General features: G+C 37.0%; 2 protein-coding genes and 1 pseudogene across 2 annotated transcripts in view; 1 reads left to right on the top strand and 2 right to left on the bottom strand.

Annotated features, from left to right (window-relative positions):
• Positions 1–24377, bottom strand: part of LOC119534366 (lanosterol 14-alpha demethylase) — a 38356-nt gene that overhangs the window by 10870 nt on the left and 3109 nt on the right. Inside the window, exons 3-7 of the mRNA XM_037836643.1 lie at positions 17829–18005; positions 16508–16634; positions 15521–15695; positions 9367–9486; positions 8781–8976 (exon numbers count right to left, since the gene is read on the bottom strand). Coding sequence (XP_037692571.1) covers positions 8781–8976; positions 9367–9486; positions 15521–15695; positions 16508–16634; positions 17829–18005 — 795 coding nt within the window. The remainder of the gene's footprint in view (positions 1–8780; positions 8977–9366; positions 9487–15520; positions 15696–16507; positions 16635–17828; positions 18006–24377) is intronic.
• LOC119534368 lies at positions 9778–10705 on the bottom strand (annotated as a pseudogene).
• Positions 20373–22600, top strand: LOC119534367 (translocon-associated protein subunit gamma-like). The gene has a single exon (XM_037836644.1). The coding sequence runs from the start codon at positions 20377–20379 to the stop codon at positions 20932–20934; it is 558 nt and encodes a 185-aa protein (XP_037692572.1). The 5' UTR covers positions 20373–20376; the 3' UTR covers positions 20935–22600.

Genomic DNA, 24377 nt, shown 5'->3' on the forward strand with positions numbered 1-24377 from the left:
TTAAAAATGTGCAAAAGATTTGAACAAATATTTCTCCAAAGAAACTATAAAAGTGGCCAAAAAGCACATGAAAAGATGATCAATATCATTAGCCAATGCAAATCAAAACCACAATGAGAAGCCATTTCACACCCACTATAATGGTTACTATTTAAAAATGGAAAATTACAAGTGTTGAGGAGGATGTAGAGAAACAGGAACACTCATCCATTGCTGGTGGGAATGTGAAATGGTATAGCTGCTGTGGAAGATGGTTTTGCATTTTTTCATAAAGTTAAGGACAGAATTACCATGTGACCCAACAATCCCACTTCTAGGTATATACCCAAAAGAATTGAATGCAGGGGCTTAAGATATTTGCACACCAATGTTCACAGCAGCATTATTCACAACTGCCAAATGATGGAAGCAACCCAAATATCCATCAATTGATTAACGTATAAACAAAATGTGGTATATATACACACAAGAGATTATTAATCAGCCGTAAAAAGCAATGAAGTTCTGATACATGCAACAATATGGATGAACATTGAAGACATTATGTTGAGTGAAATAAGCTGGAGACAAAAGTATAATATTTCATGATCTCACTGATATGAAATAATTAGAATAAGCAAACCATAGAGTCAGAATCTAGAATACAGGTTACCAGTGGATGGGTGAGGATAGGGAATAGGGAGTTAAGGCTTAAAATGTACAGAGTTCCTATTTGGAATGATGGCAATGTTCGGTAATGGATGGTGATGATGGTAACACCATTTAAACGTAATTAACAGCACCAAATTATATATTTGAATGTAGTTAAAAATAGGGAAATGTTAGGTTGTATATAAGGTACATTTTATAAAATTTGTTAAAAAAAAAAAATCCATGGAATGGCAAAACACAAACTGAATCCTAGGTTAAACCATGGACTTTCATCAATTTTAACAAATGTTATCATACTAATGTACATTGTTAATAATAGGGTAGTATATGGGAATCCTGTATTTTATGCATGATTGTTCTATAAACTCTAAAATTCTGTAATTTAAAAAAAAAAAACCTTAGTTCAAAGCAATGGTAATTAGGACACTGGTACCGGAACAAGGATAGACATATAGATCAATGGAATAGATTGAGTCCAGAAATAAACTTACACACATTTATGGTCAATTGTTGCTGTTTTGTTTTTGTTTTTTTTTTTCCTTTTTTTGCCAGATCATGACATTTCTCCCCCCCTCCCCAATTCTTTTTTTCTCTTAGTTTTTAAATTAAAAAAAAAATTTTTTTTTACAAACAATTGTCCCTTCCCTCCTCTCCCTATCCTTCTTGTTAACCTCTACTCTGCTTTCTAACTATATAAATTTGCTATTTCTGGTCATCTTTTATAAATTATATCATAGAATTTTTATCCCTAAGTGTCTTGCTTATTTCACTGAGCATGTTTTCAAGGTTCTTCCATGTTGCAACATGTCTCATAACTTCATTCTCTCTAATAGCTGAATAATATTCTATTGTGTATACATACCACATTTCATTTATCCATTCATTTGTGGATGAACATTTGGGTTGTTTTCACTCTTTGGCTACTGTGAATAATGCTGCTATAAACATTGGCGCCTATGTATCAGTTTGAGATCCTGTTTTTACTGTCTTTGAGAATATACCGAGAAGTGGAATTACTGGTCATGTGGTAATTCTTTTTGAAGAACTGCCATATTGCTTTCGACGGTGGCCGTACCATTTCACATTCCCACCAATAATGCACTAGAGTTCCAATTTCTTTGCATCCTCTCTGTGTTATTTTCAATTTTTTAAATAACAGCCAATCTTGTGTGTATGAAATGATATTTCATTGGGGTTTTAATTTGCATTTTCCAATGGCTAATGATGTTGAGTATCTTTTGATGTGTTGATTGGCCATTTGCATATCTTTTTTGGAGAAATATCTATTCAAGTCATTTGCCCATGTTTTAATTAGGTTATTTATCTTTTTATTGTTGCATTGTAAGAGTTCTTCATATATTCTGGATATTAAAAACTTATCTGATATATGGTTTGAAACTATTTTCTCCCATTCTGTACATTGTCTTCTCACTTTCCTGATAATTTCCTTTAATGCACAAAAGTTTTTAATTTTGATGAAATCAAATTTATCTATTGTTTCTTTTGTTGCTTGTGCTTCTATCTAAGAACCCAATGCCGAATCCCAGGTTATGAAAATTTGCCCCTATGTTATCTCCTAAGAGTTTTATAGCTTTAGTGCTTATTTTAGGTCCTTGATCCATTTTTTTAGTTGATTTGTACTTGATGTGAGTGGTCAACTTATTTTTGACATGGATACCAAGATCATTTAATGGGGGAAAGAATAGTCTTTTCAACAAATGGTGCTGGGACAACTGGATAGCCACATACAAAAGAATGAAGTTAGAACCTTCGCTCACACCATATACAAAAACTAAACAGAATGGATGATAGACCTAAATGTAAGAACAAAAACTATAAAAATTCTGAGAAGAAAACAGAGAAATCTTCATGACCTTGGTTGGATTGGCCAAGGATTCTTAGATATGACACCAAAAGCACAAGCAAAAGAAAAAAATAGATAAATTATACTTGATCACAATAAAAAATTTCTTTGCTTCAAAGGAACCATCAAGAAAGTGAAAATATTACCCACATAATGGGAGAAAATATTTACACATCTGATAAATGACTTGTATCTAAAATATGTAAAGAACTCTTTCAACTCAATAATAAACAGACAAATAACCCAATTTAAAAATAGGCAAAGAATCTGATAGACATTTCTCCAAAGAGATAAAAAAATAGGCAACAGGTACATGAAAAGATTAACATCTTTGATCATCACAGAAATGCAAATCAAAACCACAAAGAGATACAACTTCTTACTCAACAGGATGGCTTTAATCAAAAAGTAAGATAAAATCAGGTGTTGACAAAGATTTGGAGACCCCTCATACACTGGTGGTGGAATTGTCAAATGGCGCAACCATTTTGGAAAACAGTCTGGCAGTTCCTCAAAACCTTAAACAGAGTTACAAGGTGACCCAGCAATTCTACTCCAAAGTATACACCCAAGAGAACATGAAAAGAACCACCATGAAAACATATGCCTACACAAAAAACAAGTACATGAATGTTCAAAGCAGCATTTTTCATAATATCCCAAAGGTGGAAATAACTCTAGTATCAACGAATGAATAGATAAACAAAGTGTGGTATATCCATATAATGCAATATTATTCAGCAATGAAAAAGGCTGAAGTAGTATGGAAGTAGAATGGAAGAACCATGAAAACATTTTGCTATGTGAAAGAAGCCAGTCATAAAAGACCCATAGTATATGATTCCACTTATACAAAATGTCAAGAATAGGCAAAGCCATAGAGACATAAAGTTGATTACAGTGACTGCCAAAGGCAAATGAGGAATGGCTGCTAATGGGTATGTTGTTACTTTTTGGGATGGTGAAAATGTTCTAGAATTAGATGTGGTGATTATTGTACAACTTTGTGAATATATTAATAATCAATGAATTTTATGCTTAAATAGGTGAATTGTATGGTATGTGAATTATTTCTCAAAAAAGCTTTTACCAAAATAAAAAAAAATAAACTATTAGAACTAGTAACGTGTTTAGCAAGATTGCAGGATACAAGATCAATATACAAAAATCAACTGTACTTCTATATGCTTGCAATGAACAATCTGAAAACATAATTAAGAAAATTTCACATACAATAGCATCAAATACTTAGGAATACACTTAAAACAAGTGGAAGACTTCTACACTGGAAACTACAAAACATCATTGAAAGAAATTAAAGAAGACCCAACTAAATTAAAGATCTTCCATGTTCATGGATAGGAAGAATACAGCATTAAGACAGCAATACTCCCCAAACCAATCTACAGATTCAACACAAACCCTATCAAAATCTCAGTTGGTATCTTTGCAGAAATTGACAAGCTGATTCTAACATTCATGTCAAAAATCAAGGGACCCAGAATAGCCAAAACAATCATGAAAAAAGAAAAAGCTAATTGCAAAACTATTACAAAACCACAAAACATACTACAAAAGTTGATTGCAAATGTACAAGACACTGTAAAATGGTGTAAGATTAGACATACAGATCAGTGGAACAGAATTAAGAGTCCAGGAATAAACCCTAGCATTTATGTTAAATTGGTTTTGACAACACCACTGAAGGGGAAAGAATAGCTTTCAGCAAATAGTGATGACAGAACTGGATACCCACATACAAAAGAATGAAAAGAAAGAAAAGTTGGAACCGTACGTCATACCTGATACAAAAATGACCTCAAATAAGTCAAAGACCTAAATGAATAAGATAAAACTATAAATCTCTAAATTTATAAAGGCATAAATCTCTGTAATCTTGGATTAGGTAATACTTTCCTAGACACCAAAAGCAAAGCAACAAAAGAAGAAATAGGTGAACTCTTACAGCTCAACAATAAAAAGACAACCCAATTTTAAAAAGGGCAAAGGACTTGAATAGACATTTTTCCTAAGATATATTAAATGACAATAAGCATGTAAAAAGATGACATAATTAGTCATTGTGGAAATGAAAACCAAAACCCACAATGAGACACCACTTCACACCCCCAAAAAGGGCTAAAATCCAAAAGACAAACAATAACAAGTGTTGGCATGGATGTGAGGAAATTGAAACCTACATTGTTAATAGGAATATGAAGAGGTTCAGCTACTTTGGAAACGAGTCTGGCAGTTCCTCAAATGTGAAACAGAGTTACCATTATGACTCAGCAATTCTACTCCTAGGTATATACTGAAAACATATGTCCACACAAAATAAATACACAATTGTTTACAGCAGAATTACTCATAATAGTCAAGAAATGGAAAATGGAAACAACTTAAATTTTCATCAACTGATGAATGGATAAATAAAATGTAGTATATCTATACAAGTGAGTGAAGTACTAATACACACTACCACATAGATAAATCTTGATACAAAGTGGTAGACGCCAGTCACGAAAGGCCACATATTAAATAATTCCATTTATATGAAATGTCCAGGGAGAACCTAAGATGGCGGCTAGAAGAGACGGGGCAAAAAAAACACCTCCGTGAAAAATACTAGCTAGAGGCCAGAAAGTGACCCAGAACACCAGTAAGTATGCTAAATCCACAGGGACTGTGCACTTGGTGAAACCGGGAGTCTGCGTTCTGAAACGAGTGAGTGAGCCTGCTGACTGTCTGGCAGCCACACTGTGGTGTGGGGAAACCGGGGGTTGGTGTTTGGAGGCAGTCTAGTTCTTTTTTAAAAAAAAACCCAAAAGTGGCTGCAGATACAGCAGCGAGAACCACACAGTGAAGTGCAGCAGGAAAGGGCTGTGCAAATGCCTCAATATCTGGCGTGGAAGACAGCCTTTCATCACCCACTGCTAGTTGTCTCAGAGCAAGGAGGGCAGCGGGGAGCCAAAAGGGGAAGAAAACCATGCCCCTTGCAGCCATCTTCCCGGTGGGCTAGGAACACTCCTGCCCAGGGCCGGAGCTACAGCCCAGAGCCACGCCAAGGGACCCAGCGTGACGGGAAGTGTTTCCGGCAACACCGCGCACACACCACAATATTGGGCATGGACAATAACCTTTTCTGCACCCACAGCTAATTGTCCTGGAGCTGGGAAGGCCGAGCTGTGTGAAAAGGGGGAAATTAACATGCCCCATTCAGCCATCTTTACAGCAGTCTGGGAATGCCCCTGCACAACCCGGCGGCCCAGGGCTTCCTTTGAGGGATGGCGCATACTTGTGATAAAGCACAGCCTTCCCTCAGCAAAGGCCCTACAAGAGTACGGCTGGGAAGAAGAATCCACCCAGAAATCCCAGGGACCCTACACCAATACCAAGGACTTCTGGGTCAGCGGCAGAGACAATCTGTGGCGAGACCGAAATGAAGGTTTAGACTCTTGCAACAGCCTTAAATCTCCAGAACACCTGGGAAGTTTGATTATTAAAGCTGCCCTGCCTCCCTAACTGCTCAGGCACATGCCCCACATTCAGGACGGACAGCATAAACAACACACCCAAACTTGGTGCACTAATTGGACCCCACAAGAACCAGATCCCCACACACCACAAAAAGTTGGGGAGAACTGACTTGAGGGGAATAGGTGACTCACGGATGCCATCTGCTGGTAAGTTAGAGAAACTGTATGCCACCAAGCTGTAGATCTGACAAATTAGAGATTGGTGTCTGAATAATCCTTCATATCCTAAAAGAATCCTATCAAGTAAAGCAAATGCCAAGAGCCCAAAAACAACAGAAAATTTTAAAGCATATGAAAAAAACAGACGATATGGATAACCCAAACCCAAATACCCAAATCAAAAGATCAGAAAAGACACAGTACTTGAAGCAATTAATCAAAGAACTAAAGACAAATGAGAGCATGGCACAGGATATAAAGGACATGAAGAAGAGCATGGCACAAGGATATAAAGGACATGAAGAAGACCCTAGAAGAGCATAAAGAAGAAACTGCAAGAGTAAATAAAAAAATAGATGATCTTATGGAAATAAAAGAAACTGCTGACCAAATTATACGAAACGTAATGTCCAGAATAGGCAAAGCCATAGAGATATTAATTTGATTATACAGTGGTTTCCAAGGGATAAGAAGGGGAGAGACGAATTGAGAGATCCTGCCAATGAGTGTAGGGTTCATTTTGGGCTGATGTAAATACTCTAAAATTAAATTGTGATGGTGGTTGCACAACTCTGAATATACTAGAAACTACTGAACTACATACTTTAAAAAGGTGAATTTTATGGTATGCAAATCACAATAAATCTGTTAGTAAAGAAAATTTACTAAAATCAGGAATCTGAGAAGGAACATCACTATTAAACTTCAGAAACATAAAGGATTATAAGGAAATACTATGAATAATTGTATGCCAACAAATTAGGTAGCCTAGATGAACAAATTTCTAAAGACAGATACTACCAAAACTGACCCAAGAAAAAATCAAACATCTGTATAGATCTATAACATATAGACACTGAATTATTAATCAAAAAACTTCTCACAAAGAAAAAATGCAAGCTAGATGCCTTCAGTGAAGAATCCTACCAAACATTTAAAGAATTAACACCAATCCTTCATAAACTTTTTCAAAAATTAGGAGAGAACCGTTCCTCACTTAATCTATGAAGTCAGCATTACCCTGTTAACTAAAAGCAGACAGACATCACAAGAATGAAAACCACATTGACTAATGAAGGTGTCAGGGATTGATTTAGGTGATGAATGTACAACTATGTAATGGTACTGTGAACAATTGAATGTACGATTTGTTTTGTATGACTGCGTGGTATGTGAATATATCTCAATAAAATGAAGATTTAAAAAAAAAAAAAACACATTGACTGATACCCCTTCATGAATTTAGATGCAAAAATCCTCAATACCAGCAAACCGAATCCAGCAACATATAAAAAGGAGTACACACCATGACTAAATAGGATTAATGCCAGCAATGTAAGATTTAACATCAGAAAATCAATGTAATATAAACATTAATATTCTATATTAATAGCATAAAGAATAAAACAAAAAGACAACAGGAAGAGATTATGACTAGGATGTACTTCAAAGACAGAATCCAGGTTTTACAGGGGATTCTCTCTTCCTTTTCAGCTCAGCAACTGTGCGCGGTGTGTGTAAATTCCTAGTTCCCATTACTGCCACTACCACTTTTGAAAGCCTCCACCCAGGCACAAGCCATGCTGGGCTTGCAGGATTCTGAAGAATTCTGAGTAACTGCATACTTCATAAGACATACAAAACACACTTGTATCCTCTATACCCAGTTTGAAAGTGTTATGTACCCCAGAAAAACCATGCTCTTTTAATCCAATCTTGTGGGTGCAGACTTACTGCGGGTGGGATCTTTTGATTAGGTTGTTTCCATGAAGAAGTGACCCACCCAGTTGTGGGTGGGACCTTTTGATTAGATTATTTCCATGGAGATGTAACCCCATTCATTCAAGGTGGAGGTCTTAATCCTTTACTGGAGCCCTTTAAGAGAGCTCAGCGAATCTGAGAGAGACATTTTGGAGAGAAGCTAAGAGATGTAATCCAGAGTTTGCCCCCAGGAGAAACAAGGAGGACTCACAGGAGCTGAGAGAGCCCAGAGATGCTGAGACAGAAACGCTCCGGGAAACAAGCAGACAGCAGAGAAAAGCTAAGAGAGACGGAAGCTCACAGACATCTAGGAGAAAGCCATTTTGAGGCCAGAACCCAGGAGAAGGACTAGGTGACATTGCCATGTGCCTTCCCATGTGACAGAGGAACCCCGGAAGCCACTGGCCTTTCCTAAGAGAGGGTATGTATCTCTTAACGCTTTAATTTGGACATTTTCGTGACCTTGGAACTATAAATTTGCTACCTAATAAATCCCCATTGTTAAATGCCAGTCCATTTCTGGTATATTGCATTTTGGTAGCTTTAGCAAACCAGAACACCCAGGATCCAGACTTTGAAGCAGAGGAAATAAGTACAAAGGAAGCAATCCAAAGATCTCTGGGAACAAACCCAAACACATCTGATAAAGTATTGGCAAGAAGCAATAACACCGGAATATTTCAGGGAGGGTTGTGGGGAATCCTCAAAATAAAAACTAAGAAATTCATTCTATAGTATAAAGAAAACCTCCAATTGCCCCATATAAAAAATAAGCACAAGATACTCAAAGTCATAAGGCAGCAAACCTGATCATAAGTTAAAGGAGGAAGATCATTTCCGCAGACTGTTTTCTGTTCGAAATAACATTTTTCTTGAAGCATTTTGTCTTTGGCCAAAAAGAAACCCATCCAAGCACTAGTAGTAGAAGACGTATGCTGCCCTGCCAAGAGTAGTCCAATAAGCATTCCTGCTACTTCATCATCTGTCAAAGGACGCCCATCCCTATGAATGAACCACACACACAATTTTAACATTTAGCAAACACATTTCATGCCTCTCAATAAAGAATCATAATGAATGAACTTTTCAGGTAACAGTCTGTCCCATTTGCCTATCATAGTCAGAATTATTTTTTCCATAGGAAAAAGAGACAGACCAACAGAATATATGATTTTGATTATAAAATACTTCATTGGCAGATTTCCAGCAAACTTTTCCTTACCCAGTAAGGCATGGGAACCCAGTTAATTTATGTGTCATCAATTTAAAAAGTCTAAAAGTCACTGTTACCAACACGTTTTGTCAGCATATTTTTTTAATTGAAAATATTTAAGTATATTTTAATATGCCATTTCCTGTTTCAGCTTAATATGTTATCTGAACAGCTCTTACCTGTATGTAGAATCTAGTAAAGTTTGGAGAATGTCATCAATTTTTTCCTCTGATTGTCTGCGATTCTGGATTGTATTATAGAAAATATTCTTGATCTCTTGATGAGCTCTGTCCCTGCGCCTGTAATTCAAAGATGAAAATGATTTTTTAAAAATAAGTAACACTTTCTAGATCGAATTCATTCTGAAAATAATCTGAACCTATCTAGAAGTACCTTATTTAATGAATTTTAATGACTCTACAATAATTGACAAAACCTCAGAACCAAAAGTAAAGCTTATTTTATATTAAGACTGTTTATATACCCCTTCCATATGTGTGTGTATATATATATACATATATATATATATATGTATATATATATACATATATATATATATATACAATCCTTACATTATATATACCTACTCTTTTCTATGTAAAGGCCTAAAACAAATAAGTCTCAAATGATTATTCCGTTAGAAGCATTTGAACCAAATCAATTCTTGAAGAAAGGCAGTCATTCTGGTTCTCCTATGGGATTTTATTCTACTTTTCATATTCTAAGACAATACAGTTTTGCAGGGGGGCAAAATATTACTAGTGTGATAAAACAAGCTCCAGGTCCCAAAACTTTCCCCTAAAAGTAGAGTGCTTACTATTTATTTTTATTATTTTTTTTAATGGTCAAAAAACTTATATTTAGAATTTGCAAGCTGGACTCAGTTTAGATGATCCCAATTTTGTTGGCAACATCCAAAGCATCATAGTTAGGAGCCAGTCGAACATATGCCTTCTTCTCTCCATCAGGCCTGATCAGGGTGTTGACCTTGGCCACATCAATGTCACAGAGCTTCTTCACAGCCTGTTTGATCTGCTATTTGTTGGCCTTGACATCCACAATGGACACAATTGTGTTGCTGTCTTCAGTCTTCTTCATGGCTGACTCAGTGGTCAGGAGGAACTTGATGATGACATAGTGGTCAAGCTTGTTTCTCCTGGGGGCGCTCTTCCGAGGATATTTGGGCTGTCTTCTGAGACGCAGCGTCTTGGGCTGCAAGAATGTAGGTGAAGTACAGATCTTCTTTTTTTTGTGGCTGTGGATGCCTTTCAGTACTGCCTTCTTGGCTTTCAAAGCCTTTGCTTTGGCTTCAGTTTTGGGAAGGGCAGGGGCTTCCTTCCTCGCTTTCAGCACCATCTTCATGAAAAGAGAGTGCTTACTATTTAGCAGTAAGGAATTTAAAATCAGGCACCCTGAATCCCAAGCTTCACTCCCAAGCCTGCTAATAAAAATTCCTGCCCTACTTCATTTTTAAGACTATTACTAGGAGAACCTTAGAAGGCAGCTAGGAGAGACAGGGCAAAAACACCTCCGTGAAAAATACTAGATAAAAGCCAGAAAATGACCTAGAACACCAGTTCCAGCGATACACCATCTGGACAAGGTCTGCTAAATCGACAGGGACCGTACACTTGGTGAAACTGGGAGTCTGCATTCTGAAACAAGTGAGTAAGCCGCTGATGATCTGGCAGCCACACTGTGGTGTGGGGAGACCGAGGGTTGGTGTTTGGGGGTGGACTAGTTCCTTTTTAAAAAAAAACAAAAGCATCTGCAGATATAGCAGCGAGAATCGCATAGTGAAGCATGGCAGGAATGGGCTGTGTGAGCACCCCAGTATCTGGAATGGAAGATAGCCTTTTGTGCGCCCGCTGCTAATTGTCTCAGAGTGAGGAAGGCATAGGTGAGCCAAAAGGGGAAAAAAAACACACCCCTTGCAGCCATCTTCCCAGCGGGCTAAGAACACTCCTGCCCAGCACCAGGGTCACAGCCCAGAGCCACACCAAGAAACCCAGTGTGATGGGGGGTGTTTCCAGTGGCACGTGCACACACCACAGTATCACGCGTGGACAACAGCCTTTTGCGCACCCACAACTAATTGGCCCGGAGGTGGGAAGGTGGAGCTGTGCGAAAAGGGGGAAATTGGCACACCCCATATAGCCATCCTTACAGCAGGCTGGGAATGCACCTACAGGACCCTGCAGCCCAGAACTTCCCTTGAGGGATGGTGCACACTTGTGATGTAGCATAACCTTCCCTCAGCAGAGGCCCAAGAAGGGCACAGCTTGGAAGAGGGACCCACTCAGAAATCCCAGGGACCATACGCCAATACCAAAGACTTGTGTTGTGGGTCAGCGGCAGAGACAATCTTTGGCAAGACTGAAATGAAGGTTTAGACTCTTGCAACAGCCTTAAATCTCCAGAACACCTGGGAGGTTTGATTATTAAAGCTGCCCTCCCTCCCTAACTGCTCAGACACCTGCCCCACATTCTGGGCGGACAGCACCAACAACACACCCAAACTTGGTGCACCAATTGGACCCCACAAGAATCAGACCCCCACACACCACAAAGACAAAGTTGGGGAGAACTCACTTGAGGGGAATAGGTGACTTGCGGATGCAATCTGCTGGTTAGTTAGAGAAAATGTATGCCACCACTCTGTAGATCTGACAAATGGAGATTCGTCTTTGAATAATCCTACATATCCTAAAAGAACCCTATCAAGTAAAGCAAATGCCGAGGCCAAAAACAACAGAAAATTTTAAAGCATATGAAAAAAACAGACGATATGGATAACCCAAACCCAAACACCCAAATCAAAAGATCAGAAAAGACACAGTACTTGGCTCGATTCATCAAAGAACTAAAGACAAACAACGACAGTATGGCACAGGATATAAAGGACATGAAGAAGAGCATGGCACAGGATATAAAGGACATGAAGAAGACCCTAGAAGAGCATAAAGAAGAAATTGCAAGAGTAAATAAAAAAATAGATGATCTTATGGAAATAAAAGAAACTGTTGACCAAATTAAAAAGATTCTAGATACTCATAGTACAAAACTAGTGGAAGCTGAACAAAGAATCAGTGACCTCAAGGACCACAGAACGGAAAACGAAAGAACAAAAGAAAGAATGGGGAAAAAATTGAAATGGACCTCAGGGATATGATAGATAAAATAAAATGTCCAAATATAAGACTCACTGGTGTCCCAAAAGGGGAAGAGAAGGGTAAAGGTCTAGAAAGTGTATTCGAAGAAATTGTTGGGGAAAACTTCCCAAACCTTCTACACAATATAAGTACACAAAGCATAAATGCCCAGTGAACTCCAAATAGAATAAACCCAAATAAACCCACTCCAAGACATATTCTGATCAGATTGTCAAATACTGAGAGAAGGAGCAAGTTCTGAAAGCAGCAAGAGAAAGCAATTCACCAAATACAAAGGAAACAACATAAGACTAAGTAGTGACTACTCAGCGACCACCATGAAGGCGAGAAAGCAGTGGCATGACATATTTAAAATTCTGAGAGAGAAAAATTTCCAAACAAGAATACTTTATCCAGCAAAGCTCTCCTTCAAATTTGAGGGAAAGCTTAAATTTTTCACAGACAAACAAATGCTAAGAGATTTTGCTAATAAAAGTCCTACCCTACTTCAGATACTAAAGGGAGCCCTACAGACAGAGAAACAAAGAAAGGAGAGAGAGACATGGAGAAAGGTTCAGTACTAAAGAGATTCAAAATTGGTTCAACAAAGGACATTAAGAAAGAGAAGGGAAAAATATATCTGACAAACATAAACCAAAGGACAGGATGGCCAATTCAAGAAATGCCTTCACAGTAATAACATTGAATGTAAATGGATTAAACTCCCCAATTAAAAGATACAGACTGGCAGAATGAATCAAAAAATATGAACCACCAATATGTTGCATACAAGAGACTCACCTTAGACACAGGGACACAAAGAAACTGAAAGTGAAAGGATGGAAAAATTATTTCATGCAAGCTACAGCCAAAAGAAAGCAGGAGTAGCAATATTAATCTCAGATAAAATAAACTTTAAATGCAAGGATGTTAGGAGAGACAAAGAAGGCCACTACATACTAATAAAAAGAGAAATTCAACAAGAAATAACAATCATAAATGTTTATGCACCCAATCATGGTGCCACAAAATACAGGAGACAAACACTGGCAAAACTAAAGGATGTAATGGATGTTTCCACAATAATTGTGGGAGACTTCAATACATCACTCTCTCCTATAAATAGATCAACCAGACCTCAATAAATTTAAAAAACTGAAATTATTCAAAGCACATTCTCTGACCACAATGGAATACAATTAGAAGTCAATAACCATCAGAGACTTAGAAAATTCACAAACACCTGGAGGCTAAACAACACACTCCTAAAATAAATGGTTTATAATGTAGAATATAGGGGAACTAGCAATAGAGAGCAATTAATGAAGGGGGAATGATAACCCAATAAGAACAGATAAGCTATCGTGGGTAAATTTAACATTCTGAGAATGCCCAGGAATGACTATGGTTTGTTAATTTCTTATGGGTATGGTAGGAACAAGTTCACAGAAATGTTGCTATATTAGGTTATTTTCTTGGGGTAGAGTAGGAACATGTTGGAAGTAAAGTAGTTATTTTAGGTTAGCTGTCTTTTTCTTACTCCCTTGTTATGGTTTGTTTGAAATGTTTTTTTATTGCATATCTTTTTTTAAAAAAAAATTTTTTTATATAGTTAATTTAAAAAAAAAGAATTAAGAGTTAATGACAATCAATGCAATATATGATACTGAAGTGGATCTAAGAATGGAGGAGAAAAGCTCAAAGGGGCATAAGGAAAAACTGAAACACAGAATTTAAGCTTTATATCCATATTAATTTTCTTGAATTAACTGCAGTTAATGACATAAGTGAATATCCCTGTTCATAGGAAATGTACCTGGAAGTGTTACGAGTTCAAGGAGTATGATATATGCAAACTGCTCTCAAATGTTCAGATGACAAGTGGGTAGATAATTGATAGATAATAGATACAGTTGAAAGTAAAGGGGGGGGGAAGGAGGGAGAGAGAAAGGAAGGAAGGAAGGAAAGAGAAAGAAAGGTACTGCAAAGGTAGCAAAATGTAAAATTGGTAGATACAGATATCTGGGGGTGGGTGGGTGTTGGAGTTCTCTGTATGGGGTTTGTATTGTATTTGCAACTGTCCTATATGTTTGAAATTATTTCAAAATAAAAATTGAAAAAAAAAAAAAAAAAGACTATTACTGAGAATCAACCAAGATAATATGGATAGAAGGGAAAAAGACACAGAAGCTTAACAGTATAAACAAACATAACAGCCAGGAAACACACAAGACCTGTTGTAAGAAAGTGAGTGGAATAATTTCATTAAATCAGTTGGTTCATGTTGGACAAAGAAAGATTGGGCCAGTATGGGAAGAGCCTATTACACTAAGTCAGAAATTCTAACTTCATCCAGGAGATAGGGCAGGGCAGGTAGAAATAGGCTCAACGCACATTTAGAAGAACTCACGATGGGCCAAGTACCAGGCTGGGTGTTCTAACAAAATATGAAAGCATTTTGAAAACTGCAAAGCGCCTGATAAATAAGAGAGAGCTCCAGGAACCCCTGCTGGCTCCCTCTTTTACTCCCACCTCTTTTATTCTGTAACTAGATTGAGACAGCAGAAAAAGGATAAGGGAATACCAATTCAACTCCTCTCCATTCCTCACCGGAACAGAAATGAATCCACAAAGATACAGAAAGCCTATTAATATGCAAGGCACAAAGCTATGCCAACTCCTATAAGCAATATTTCTTTGTAACAGAGACAGTCCCTGCCCTTAAGGAAATAAAAGTACATTTGGCAAGGAAACAAATAGAAAGTTAAATACAGGCCCTAATACTTCAAAACAAAGAAATTCACAATATAGTACAAAATGGTTCAAGCATTTCAAACAAGTGCTTAGAGGAAGGATGTATCACTTTTAGGTAGAGTTCAGAGGTTTTACTTAGTGCAAGATATATATGAGATAAGTAGGTTTTAAAATATTATAACGGATGGACAACAAATCACCTTTTTAATAAACTGAAACTTACCTCAAATGAGCTATTTATTAAAAAAAAAACCTATACTGAATTCTTCTACAATGAAGATTCATAATCCCCTCACACTTTGTTTTATGACTTTAATTTTTGTTTTATCATTTAATTTTTACCTTTGTTAAAGCAAAGCATATTAACACTACTGTAACTATACAAAGTTAGTTAGATAATCAAGTGTAATACCTTCTTTATCCATACCTGAAACTAGGCAAAGGAAGCCAACCTGGCAAGAGCCAAGCTGCGTGGCTAAATCCTCCATCTAAATCTGCATACAGCTGTGCCACCTTCTCATTGAGTTGACTTCTGATTTCCTTTCCATGTAAACAATGGCTAGCTGTTAAAATTATAAGCTCAGAAAGAGCTTCAAACAAATCTAAGGAGAAAAAAGATCGTTCCTATTAGTATTACATCAACTTTAGGTGTACTTAAAATAAAATTGAGTTTCTGGACTTTTTGAAAAAGCTGAAGACCAGACCCAGTATGTGGCAACCTACACAGAGGTCCTGCCCTGGACTTTCTACTCGCCTCCAAAGGCAACACTTACTTCAGTCCAATAAAAAGACTGTCCCCAATGGACAAGCAACATCCAAAGGTCAAGTTACATGCAGTATACTCTCTATAACACAAGAGAGTATATAACACATTTTAAAAGATTTCTATTGGAATTGGCTAAAATTAAACTTTTGGCAGAAGAGCAAGTTTGCGTTTTTAAAAGTTTTCTTTGTGTGTGCCTGTGTGTAATAACATCACACCCATACAAAACTAGGGAAATAAAGTATGAAATATATAATTAAACTGTTTGGAATTTTCTTGTCTGTTGGGGGTAAAAAAAAATTATTTTACTTATTATCTTAAAAATGACCTTCCAACAATTTTTACTTTCAGTTTATTTCAAAATTTAATTATGAATTGTTTTTATATTATCTGAACAAACTAGTTGAAAAGTATACTTCTTAATTAATTTATTGCTAAGTGAGCAGAAATAATCACTTCTCAGATCTTTTTAACTCCATGGGAATCCTAACATGCTCCTTACGTTAAGTCCAGGAGGTTTTATCTAAATTTGTTTTATACACACACACAAACACAAACACATACACACACAAACTCACATACTTTATCTCTCTCTTAGTTCTAGTCAAAGAAAGGCAGAAATATTACGACAAACGAAAATGTTTTGCTTACTTTTTTCTCCACTTTCTCCCCAACTTGCAAAGTATTCCTTTGTTTCTTTTTCAATTATAGACACATGCTGTCTAAAGTGGGCTATGTTAAGACCACTTTTTAACATTTTCTTCTGCTCCAAGAAAACCTTCAAAAAGTCAAGTATACAACATTACAGTACATTTGTTTTATCACAAGATCCATTTGAGTTATTGTAACTACGTAACTCTCAAAGAAAACAACCTTTTGAAAAATTGAAAACGCAAAACCTTTTTTAAAACTACACCAGATATAGGAAACTTATAGCACTACTGCCTGTATCTGAAGTAACACAGACAAGACACTTGCTACCAGGGTCTTAGACAAATGATAAATTAGAAATCCCACCTCCCACCTTACTTTCTATATACCCTTTTCCCACTCCAGACAATAGGATCTACTTTTCCTATTTTGGTTATCCAGTCTTCCTAAACAATCCTGATACTAACTCATTCTTCCAAAGGTCCATTATGCCTCAACATTATTTTTATCTTCCTTTACATATTCTCCCACTCTATTCCCAAATATCCTTCCTTGCTGACACTATCCTACAGAAGTCCAATTAGAACACAGTCTTATTAACATAAATTCACACAAAGACAACTAATGGTTTTAACCCTATAGGACATTTTAAGAATCTGTTAAGCTGTGTGAATAAATGAATACATATCTCAGCAGAGAGACTTTCCAGGGCCTTTGCTTTTGGCCTTGAGGAGAGTCATTCCCCTGACCTTCTCTGTCCCAGAAGCAACACTTACTGTCAACTATTAATTGCTCCACCAGGGTGCTGGATTATGTATGATACATTTACATCCAGAGCTTACACCAAGCAATGGGGGCAATTATTTGATTTGTGTTCTAGATCAATCTGTATCACTTTAATATTTGGCATTAGAGGGAGAAAAAAAATCAAACAAACTTAGCCCACACCTGAAGGAGCTGCAATTTGAAAGAGGACTTCCAGCAACCTCTAACTCAAAACACCTCTTACACTAGGAGGGGGTAGGTAGGAAACCCTTTTGCTGGAACAATGGAATTTTCTTGTTACCCATGCAAATCAAATCCCAATATGCTGAGTTACCACTGACCCTATTTATTTTGACAGGAAGCTGTTTAAAATTGCCTAGACTTCCATGCCAGCAAATATAAAACAAATGCCCCTTCCTCGTCAGTTACCCATGGCTTTTCTTTAGACTTTTAAACCGAGGAAGTTAACTATTTCTACATTTTAAATATATAATATTTACACCACTAGCTATAACTGTTCCGGTATAGATTTGTCTTTCTCAACAGTGTCACCTACTGGATTAGGCACATCATATGCAACTCCTTTCCCAAACACAGGTGTTGTCAGACGACTGTAGACATCTTCTGCATTCAGATCTTCATTTTTACTATTAAAAAGTAGTGCAGCAGCATCACTCCCCAGAAGGTAAGTAAACGTCTTGCCCACCATGGTAAAACTAAAGATAGGTCCATACTAAAGAGAGAATAGTATCTATAGTGACGTTACAAAAAAATACACAACATCAAGACACTAATTTTTTAAGTCACAAGACAATACATTTTTGAAAAAATAAAACATTTATAAACATTAATGCAATTCCTTTCATTTTGCCACATGCCCCTCCTCTAGTCTTTGTCTAAGTTTATAATTATGGTTCACCCAGGTATAATTGTAATATAACCTTTTATTCTGCTTTTTTCACAGTTTATATTGAAAATATGATAAATCTTTTACACAGATATCATAATGTTAATTTACTTAGCTTCTCTAGTGGACATATAAATGACATCTCAGTTTTTTATGTATTAAAGATAATTCTTTAATACATCTCTGAAAATAAAGATTTTTTTTCCCTTTGGCTAAAAATAAAATTTACAGATGTGGCAAAAAGATATATAACTTGTTTCTATAGTACTTGCTATCTGAGGACACCAAAAGTTTATTTAGTTATCAGTTTTACCACAATCACACCAAGAATGAAGAATTTGTTTATTTTTTGTTCATCTGTTTAGTTTTAAATTGTTTATCGTCAAGTTTCCTGATTACAGTTTAAAGACTGGGATTCAATAGTGAACAAAAACACTGTCCCTAACTCATGAAGCTTAGTCTATTGAAAATGACACAAATTAATTAAATAATTAAAATAGTATGAAATTGCAAATATGACAATTATTACACAAAGGAAGGAACTCTGTGACAAGAGAACCTATAAAAAGGAAACCTGATATTTGCTGTCCTTACTAGTATATTGTATTGTATGACATGTTATTTTTCTTTTTATCATTTTTTTCTTATTGCTAAAAAAAAAACAATTTTTCTTGTAGTAATCAGTATGTTCAAGTGCTGATTGTGGTGATAAATGTACAACTTTATGATGATACCATGAACAACTGATTGTACACTGTGGATAAATGTATGGTATGTGAATATAATGCTATAAAATTGTAGGAAAATATATATATAGGAGTAAAAGTGTTGGAGAAAACATGGTGAGAGGGATGATGCCTCGCCAGTGTGGACTAACTACAATGTGTGGACTCAGACTTGAGTCTTGGAACATAGCCTAGCGTGGACACGATGATTGTAATAGTCCCTAGATTGTAAGCTCTTACAGCAGTTAACTCTATCCCTGAATTGTAAGGCCTATCTCTAAACTTTGAGATGCTGATCCCCTAGCGTATAACCTGATTGGTCTCTGGAACAATGCATATCTCTGAGACACCTGAAACTCAGAGCTAGAGCTCGGCAGATATGAATGTCAGTATTAGTGCATACAGCCACTGTCAAAAGAAAAAAAAAAAAGCTGAAAAAGAGCCCAGACTTCGATTAGTGATATGAATGAAGCAGGTCTGGTTAAGACCAGGGCAAGCCAGGCCAAAGGGTAAAGGTTGAAACTGATTGTGTTTTAAAACTTCAACTTCCATACGAGACCAAGGGAATAGATATCTATTTGGTACAGGATCTAAATTTTCTAAACGCTACAACTCTACAATCGATTTGTTCAAACACCACAATTGCATGGAACTTTGAATAGGAAGTGAGATACGGTAGGTTAGTATAGGCTGGAGTGAAATAGTGACACATCCTAGAGTAATTTGGGCAGATGATAAAAAATATATTTGCAGCCTCCCCCTCCCCAGCCCCAAGGATCTGGGGGAAGGTGCAGATGTGTTGGACATCCTCATCTGGACTGGTGTTGATGTTGTCACAAACATTGGGGCTGGCGGTTTGATGTGTTGAGCCCTCAAGCATGGGACTTGCCCTTATGAAGCTCATTACTGCAAAGGAGAGTCTAAACTTGCATGTAATGGTGCCTAAGAGTCTCCCCCTGAGTACCTCTTTGTTGCTCAGATGTGGCCCTCTCTCTCTCTAACTGAGCCATCTCGACAGGTGAACTCACTGCCCTCCCCACTACGTGGGACCTGACTCCCAGGGGTGTAAATCTCCCTGGCAATGCAGAGTATGACTCCCAGGGATGAATGTGGACCCAGCATCGTGGGACTGAGAGTATCTTCTTGACCAAAAGGGGGAGGCAAAATGAGACGAAATAGTTTCAGTGGCTGAGAGATTTCAAATGGAGTCAAGAGGTCACTCTGGTGGACATTCTTATGCACTATATAGATAACATCTCTTAGGCTTTAACATATTGGAATAGCTAGAAGTAAATACCTGAAAATACCAAACTCCAACCCAGCAGTCTGGACTCCTGAAGACAATTATATAATAACGTAGATTACAAGGGGTGACAGTGTGATTGTGAGGACCTTGTGGATCACGCCCCCTTTATCTAGTGTATGGATGAGTGGAGGAATGGGGATAAAAACTAAAGGACAGCTTCCTCGCCATGGCTCCTAAGGGTGGCTCCAAGCAGCAGTCCGAGGAGGACCTGCTCTTGCAGGATTTCAGCCGCAACCTCTCGGCCAAGTCCTCCGCGCTTTTCTTCGGGAATGCCTTCATCGTGTCTGCCATCCCCATTTGGTTATATTGGCGAATATGGCATATGGATCTTATTCAGTCGGCTGTTCTGTATAGTGTGATGACCCTAGTAAGCACCTATTTGGTAGCCTTTGCATACAAGAATGTAAAATTTGTTCTCAAACACAAAGTAGCACAGAAGAGGGAGGATGCTGTTTCCAAAGAAGTAACTCGAAAACTTTCTGAAGCTGACAATCGAAAGATGTCTCGAAAGGAGAAAGATGAAAGAATCTTATGGAAGAAGAATGAAGTCGCTGATTATGAAGCTACAACATTTTCCATCTTTTATAACAACACTCTATTCCTGGTCTTGGTCGTTGTTGCTTCCTTCTTTATATTGAAGAACTTCAACCCTACAGTGAACTATATTTTGTCCACAAGTGCTTCATCAGGACTCATCGCCCTCCTGTCTACTGGCTCCAAGTAGACCATGTCAGCTTTCCCCCTGACTTTGTATTTATGGGTGGCCTGTGGTATATGGAAAAGTAGCAGGGTGGTCAGGGTGGGAGACACACCAGATGTTTTTGTGGCCTGGAATTCAAGGATTTAAAAAAAACCAACAAAATGTAATTCAGTATTTGTTTATTGGCTCTTTTTGACAGATTGTTGAAATTAAATGAACTGAAAGAGAAACGCAGAGTACTAGGACATTTATTAAAAGGCAAAAAGTGTCTTCAAATGTGTTATAGTCATAAAAAGAGAAAATAACTTGTTTCTTTGATCTTTCAGAGGTCACAGTAACCTTGGCTGAGCTGTTATTATTTATAATAGTAGCAAGAAGTTAATAACTGGTCCTCTGTGTTCCAAGCACAATATTATAACTTTTTTTGAACCAGTATCAGAATGAGTCTTCTCCCCTGGGGTGTTGAACAGAAGCCTCATGTTTACAAGTTTCTGAATTTGTGATTTGAAATAACTCAATTAAATTTAAAAACATGGTTTCTCCAACTCAGGGATGAGAAATTTTAGAAAAGTTTTTTTGTTTTGTTTTGTTTTTTTTAAAAAAAGCAGCCAATGTAATACCTAAAAATAGTGCCCAAGCATATGGAAGTTGTCCTGTGGTCTTAAAGCACACACTGTTCGGCTATATGCCTTGGGCCCTGGGTGGCCAGGGAGGTCACCTTGACCCTGCCATGTTGGTTTGACCTGTAAGAGACCAGAATCATTGTTTTCTTTGACTATGGTCTCACACCACTGGAGGAATGTTAAGTAAGAGAGAGAACTTCTTTCCTAAATATTGATACGTAAAAAACCAAAGTAATTTTTGTAACCTTATTTCCAGAATTCTGAGAACTCTTGAAAGGAAGGAATAGTGGTTTTAGTGCTTGTCTGCATGTTTCCATTAGTACTTTCATAAATTTAACCATTTATCCCATAGGTTCCCATCAGTTATGAACCAAATATTGGTTTCAGTCCAGCTGAGAGCAGGCTGTTGCATTTTTACCAGTGTGTGTACAGATATTTTCTGCATGTGGCCTGACTTGAAAAAGCTCACGAAGGTTTACTTTAACCTATATCACTTAAAAGGCTATGGAATCACAGGTGATAACGGTTTCCTATTAGCTTGTGACCATATCCAGTAATTTCTGCAAGGCAATACCTCACAAAGAATAGCTTATTCCTAATCTTTAGTTTCCACTTCTAAATTTAAGATGAATGTTATAAATTACATTGGTTTTCTTATTTATATCTTTATAAAAAAGGTATTCATTAGGAGTTCATCTTCTAGTTCCATGACATTGGCTGTTTTGGTGGGCCATGTCAAAGGAGTTGGAAGTAAGACAGGTCAGGAGCCCATTTTCATAGGTGACCCAGATCATTGCAGTTGAAGATTATGTTTTATCATTGCTTCCAGAAGTTTGCAATTCTTTGCTTTTCTTTGATGCATGATTATCTGAGTGCCATCTCCAGATATCATGGAATGAATGGGGAAGTCAGAAGAGATTAACTGTTAAGTACAGTTAGAGAAACTCCCAAGAGATTTATATAATTTTTTAACTTTTCTTTTGATAAATAACTGGCCAGTAGTTCAACTGGTGGTATGGAGTTTGTGTATAAAATACATTTGCTTCCTTGACAGAATTATTATTTGACAGACCATCAGCGCCTACTATTTGTTACCAAATCTGGGCCATGTATCTTTTTGAAATTGCAGGGAAAAAATTGCCACTAGATGGCAGTACCTGTACAGTTGGGGGGGGGGTCTCTCTGGTTCTTAGTATATAATACAGTGTAGCTGAGATGGGGTGGTTAAATGGGGATCTCACCCTAATATTCTTAATAGAATTTCTCTGGACTCAGTAAACTGAATAAATTTGTAGGAGAACAAATAAGCAAAATTTGTTTTCACTCCTGAATTTTTCTTTCAGTTCTTTTTGGTTTTAATCCTGATAATGGTTTCTGTCTTTCTCTTTGTTAAATAAATTTCTGTGCATAAGATTATAAGGCATAAATATACTCATGGTTCCACAGTTTTTATTAAGGATTTACTCTTCTAGTACTTTACTCTTGTGAACTACAGAACCTTTTGTCCAGTATTTGTCCCATCATCTAAAAGGGCTGTGTGGCACATAGAATTATACTGTGCTGAATGTGATTTAATTAGTAAAATTCTGCTGCAGAATTTTTTATCTTAAAAAGAAAAGGGGTTCTGTAATTGGGATCAAAGTGATTAAATTTTTTTTCCAAACTCCTTGTGATAAAGTAGAAGCTTAAGTTGTTGGAACATTTTTACATTTCCCTATGTTTAGTTTCCTCATTTACAACTTAATAAAATTCTTGGATTGAAATTATTTTTCATAAGTCAAAAGTTACTGGTTGCTCTCTTTGGTATATTATTGCCACTTGAAAAGGATAATTTGAAACAAGGTTTGAAGTTAACTGAAATTTGGAAGTTGGAGTCACACCAAAATTTTTTGTGAAAGGTCATGTTTATGTCATTAAACTTTGATTCATAAAATTTCTGTTTTCCTTAGGCTTTAAAAAAAAAAAAAAAAAAAAAACTAAAGGACAAATGGGGTGGGATAGGGGGATGATTTGGATGTTCTTTTTTCATTTTTATTTTTTATTCTTGTTCTGGTTCTTTCTGATGTAAGGAAGATGTTCGGAGATGGATTGTGGTGATGAACGCATAACTATGTTATCATATTGTGGACAGTGGATTGTATACCATGGATGATTGTATGGTGTGTGAATGTATTTCAATAAAACTGAATTTAATAAAAAAAAAAAAAAAAAAAAAGGAAACGTGAGAGAGAAAGCAACACCTGAGCTGAGATCTGAAGCAAGAGTAGAAGTTAAGTGAGAGCCAACCATGCACATACACACACAAAAAACAAATGAGAGAAAGGGGAAAAATGAGATGAGATTTGGGTTGAGAAGCAGGCAGAGCTAGACCATGCAGAGCCTCACAGGCCTATTAAGGAAGTTTTTTCCTTGCACATAATGGGAAGCCACTGAAGAGGTTTAAACTGCCTGGGGGAGACACTTCACTGTTTGAGCATTTTAAAAGAAAGCCCCTCTGTCTTCAGTGTGAAGAGGATGGCAGGATAGGGGGCAGAAGGAATGTCAAAGGACCAGTTAGATCCTATGGCAGAAACCTGATAATGAGCACTTGGTAGAAGGTAATGGTGGTGGTGGTGGTGGAGTTAGAAGCAGAAAGATTCTAAATTATTTTGGAGATAGAATCTGAAGACCTGGTGATGGGTTAATAATAAAGGAAAGGGAAGTACCAAGAATGAATCCTAGATTCCTGGGGCTTTACAAAACTGGGTGAACGATGGTAGAAATTACTGAGAGAGAGGGAGAGTAGAACAGAATCTTCTAGGTTTGGGGTTTTACTAGGTGAGAACAACTACAAGATGCAGGGGC

This window comes from Choloepus didactylus, chromosome 5, assembly GCF_015220235.1.
Source record: "Choloepus didactylus isolate mChoDid1 chromosome 5, mChoDid1.pri, whole genome shotgun sequence".
Classification (NCBI taxonomy): Eukaryota; Metazoa; Chordata; class Mammalia; order Pilosa; family Megalonychidae; genus Choloepus; species Choloepus didactylus.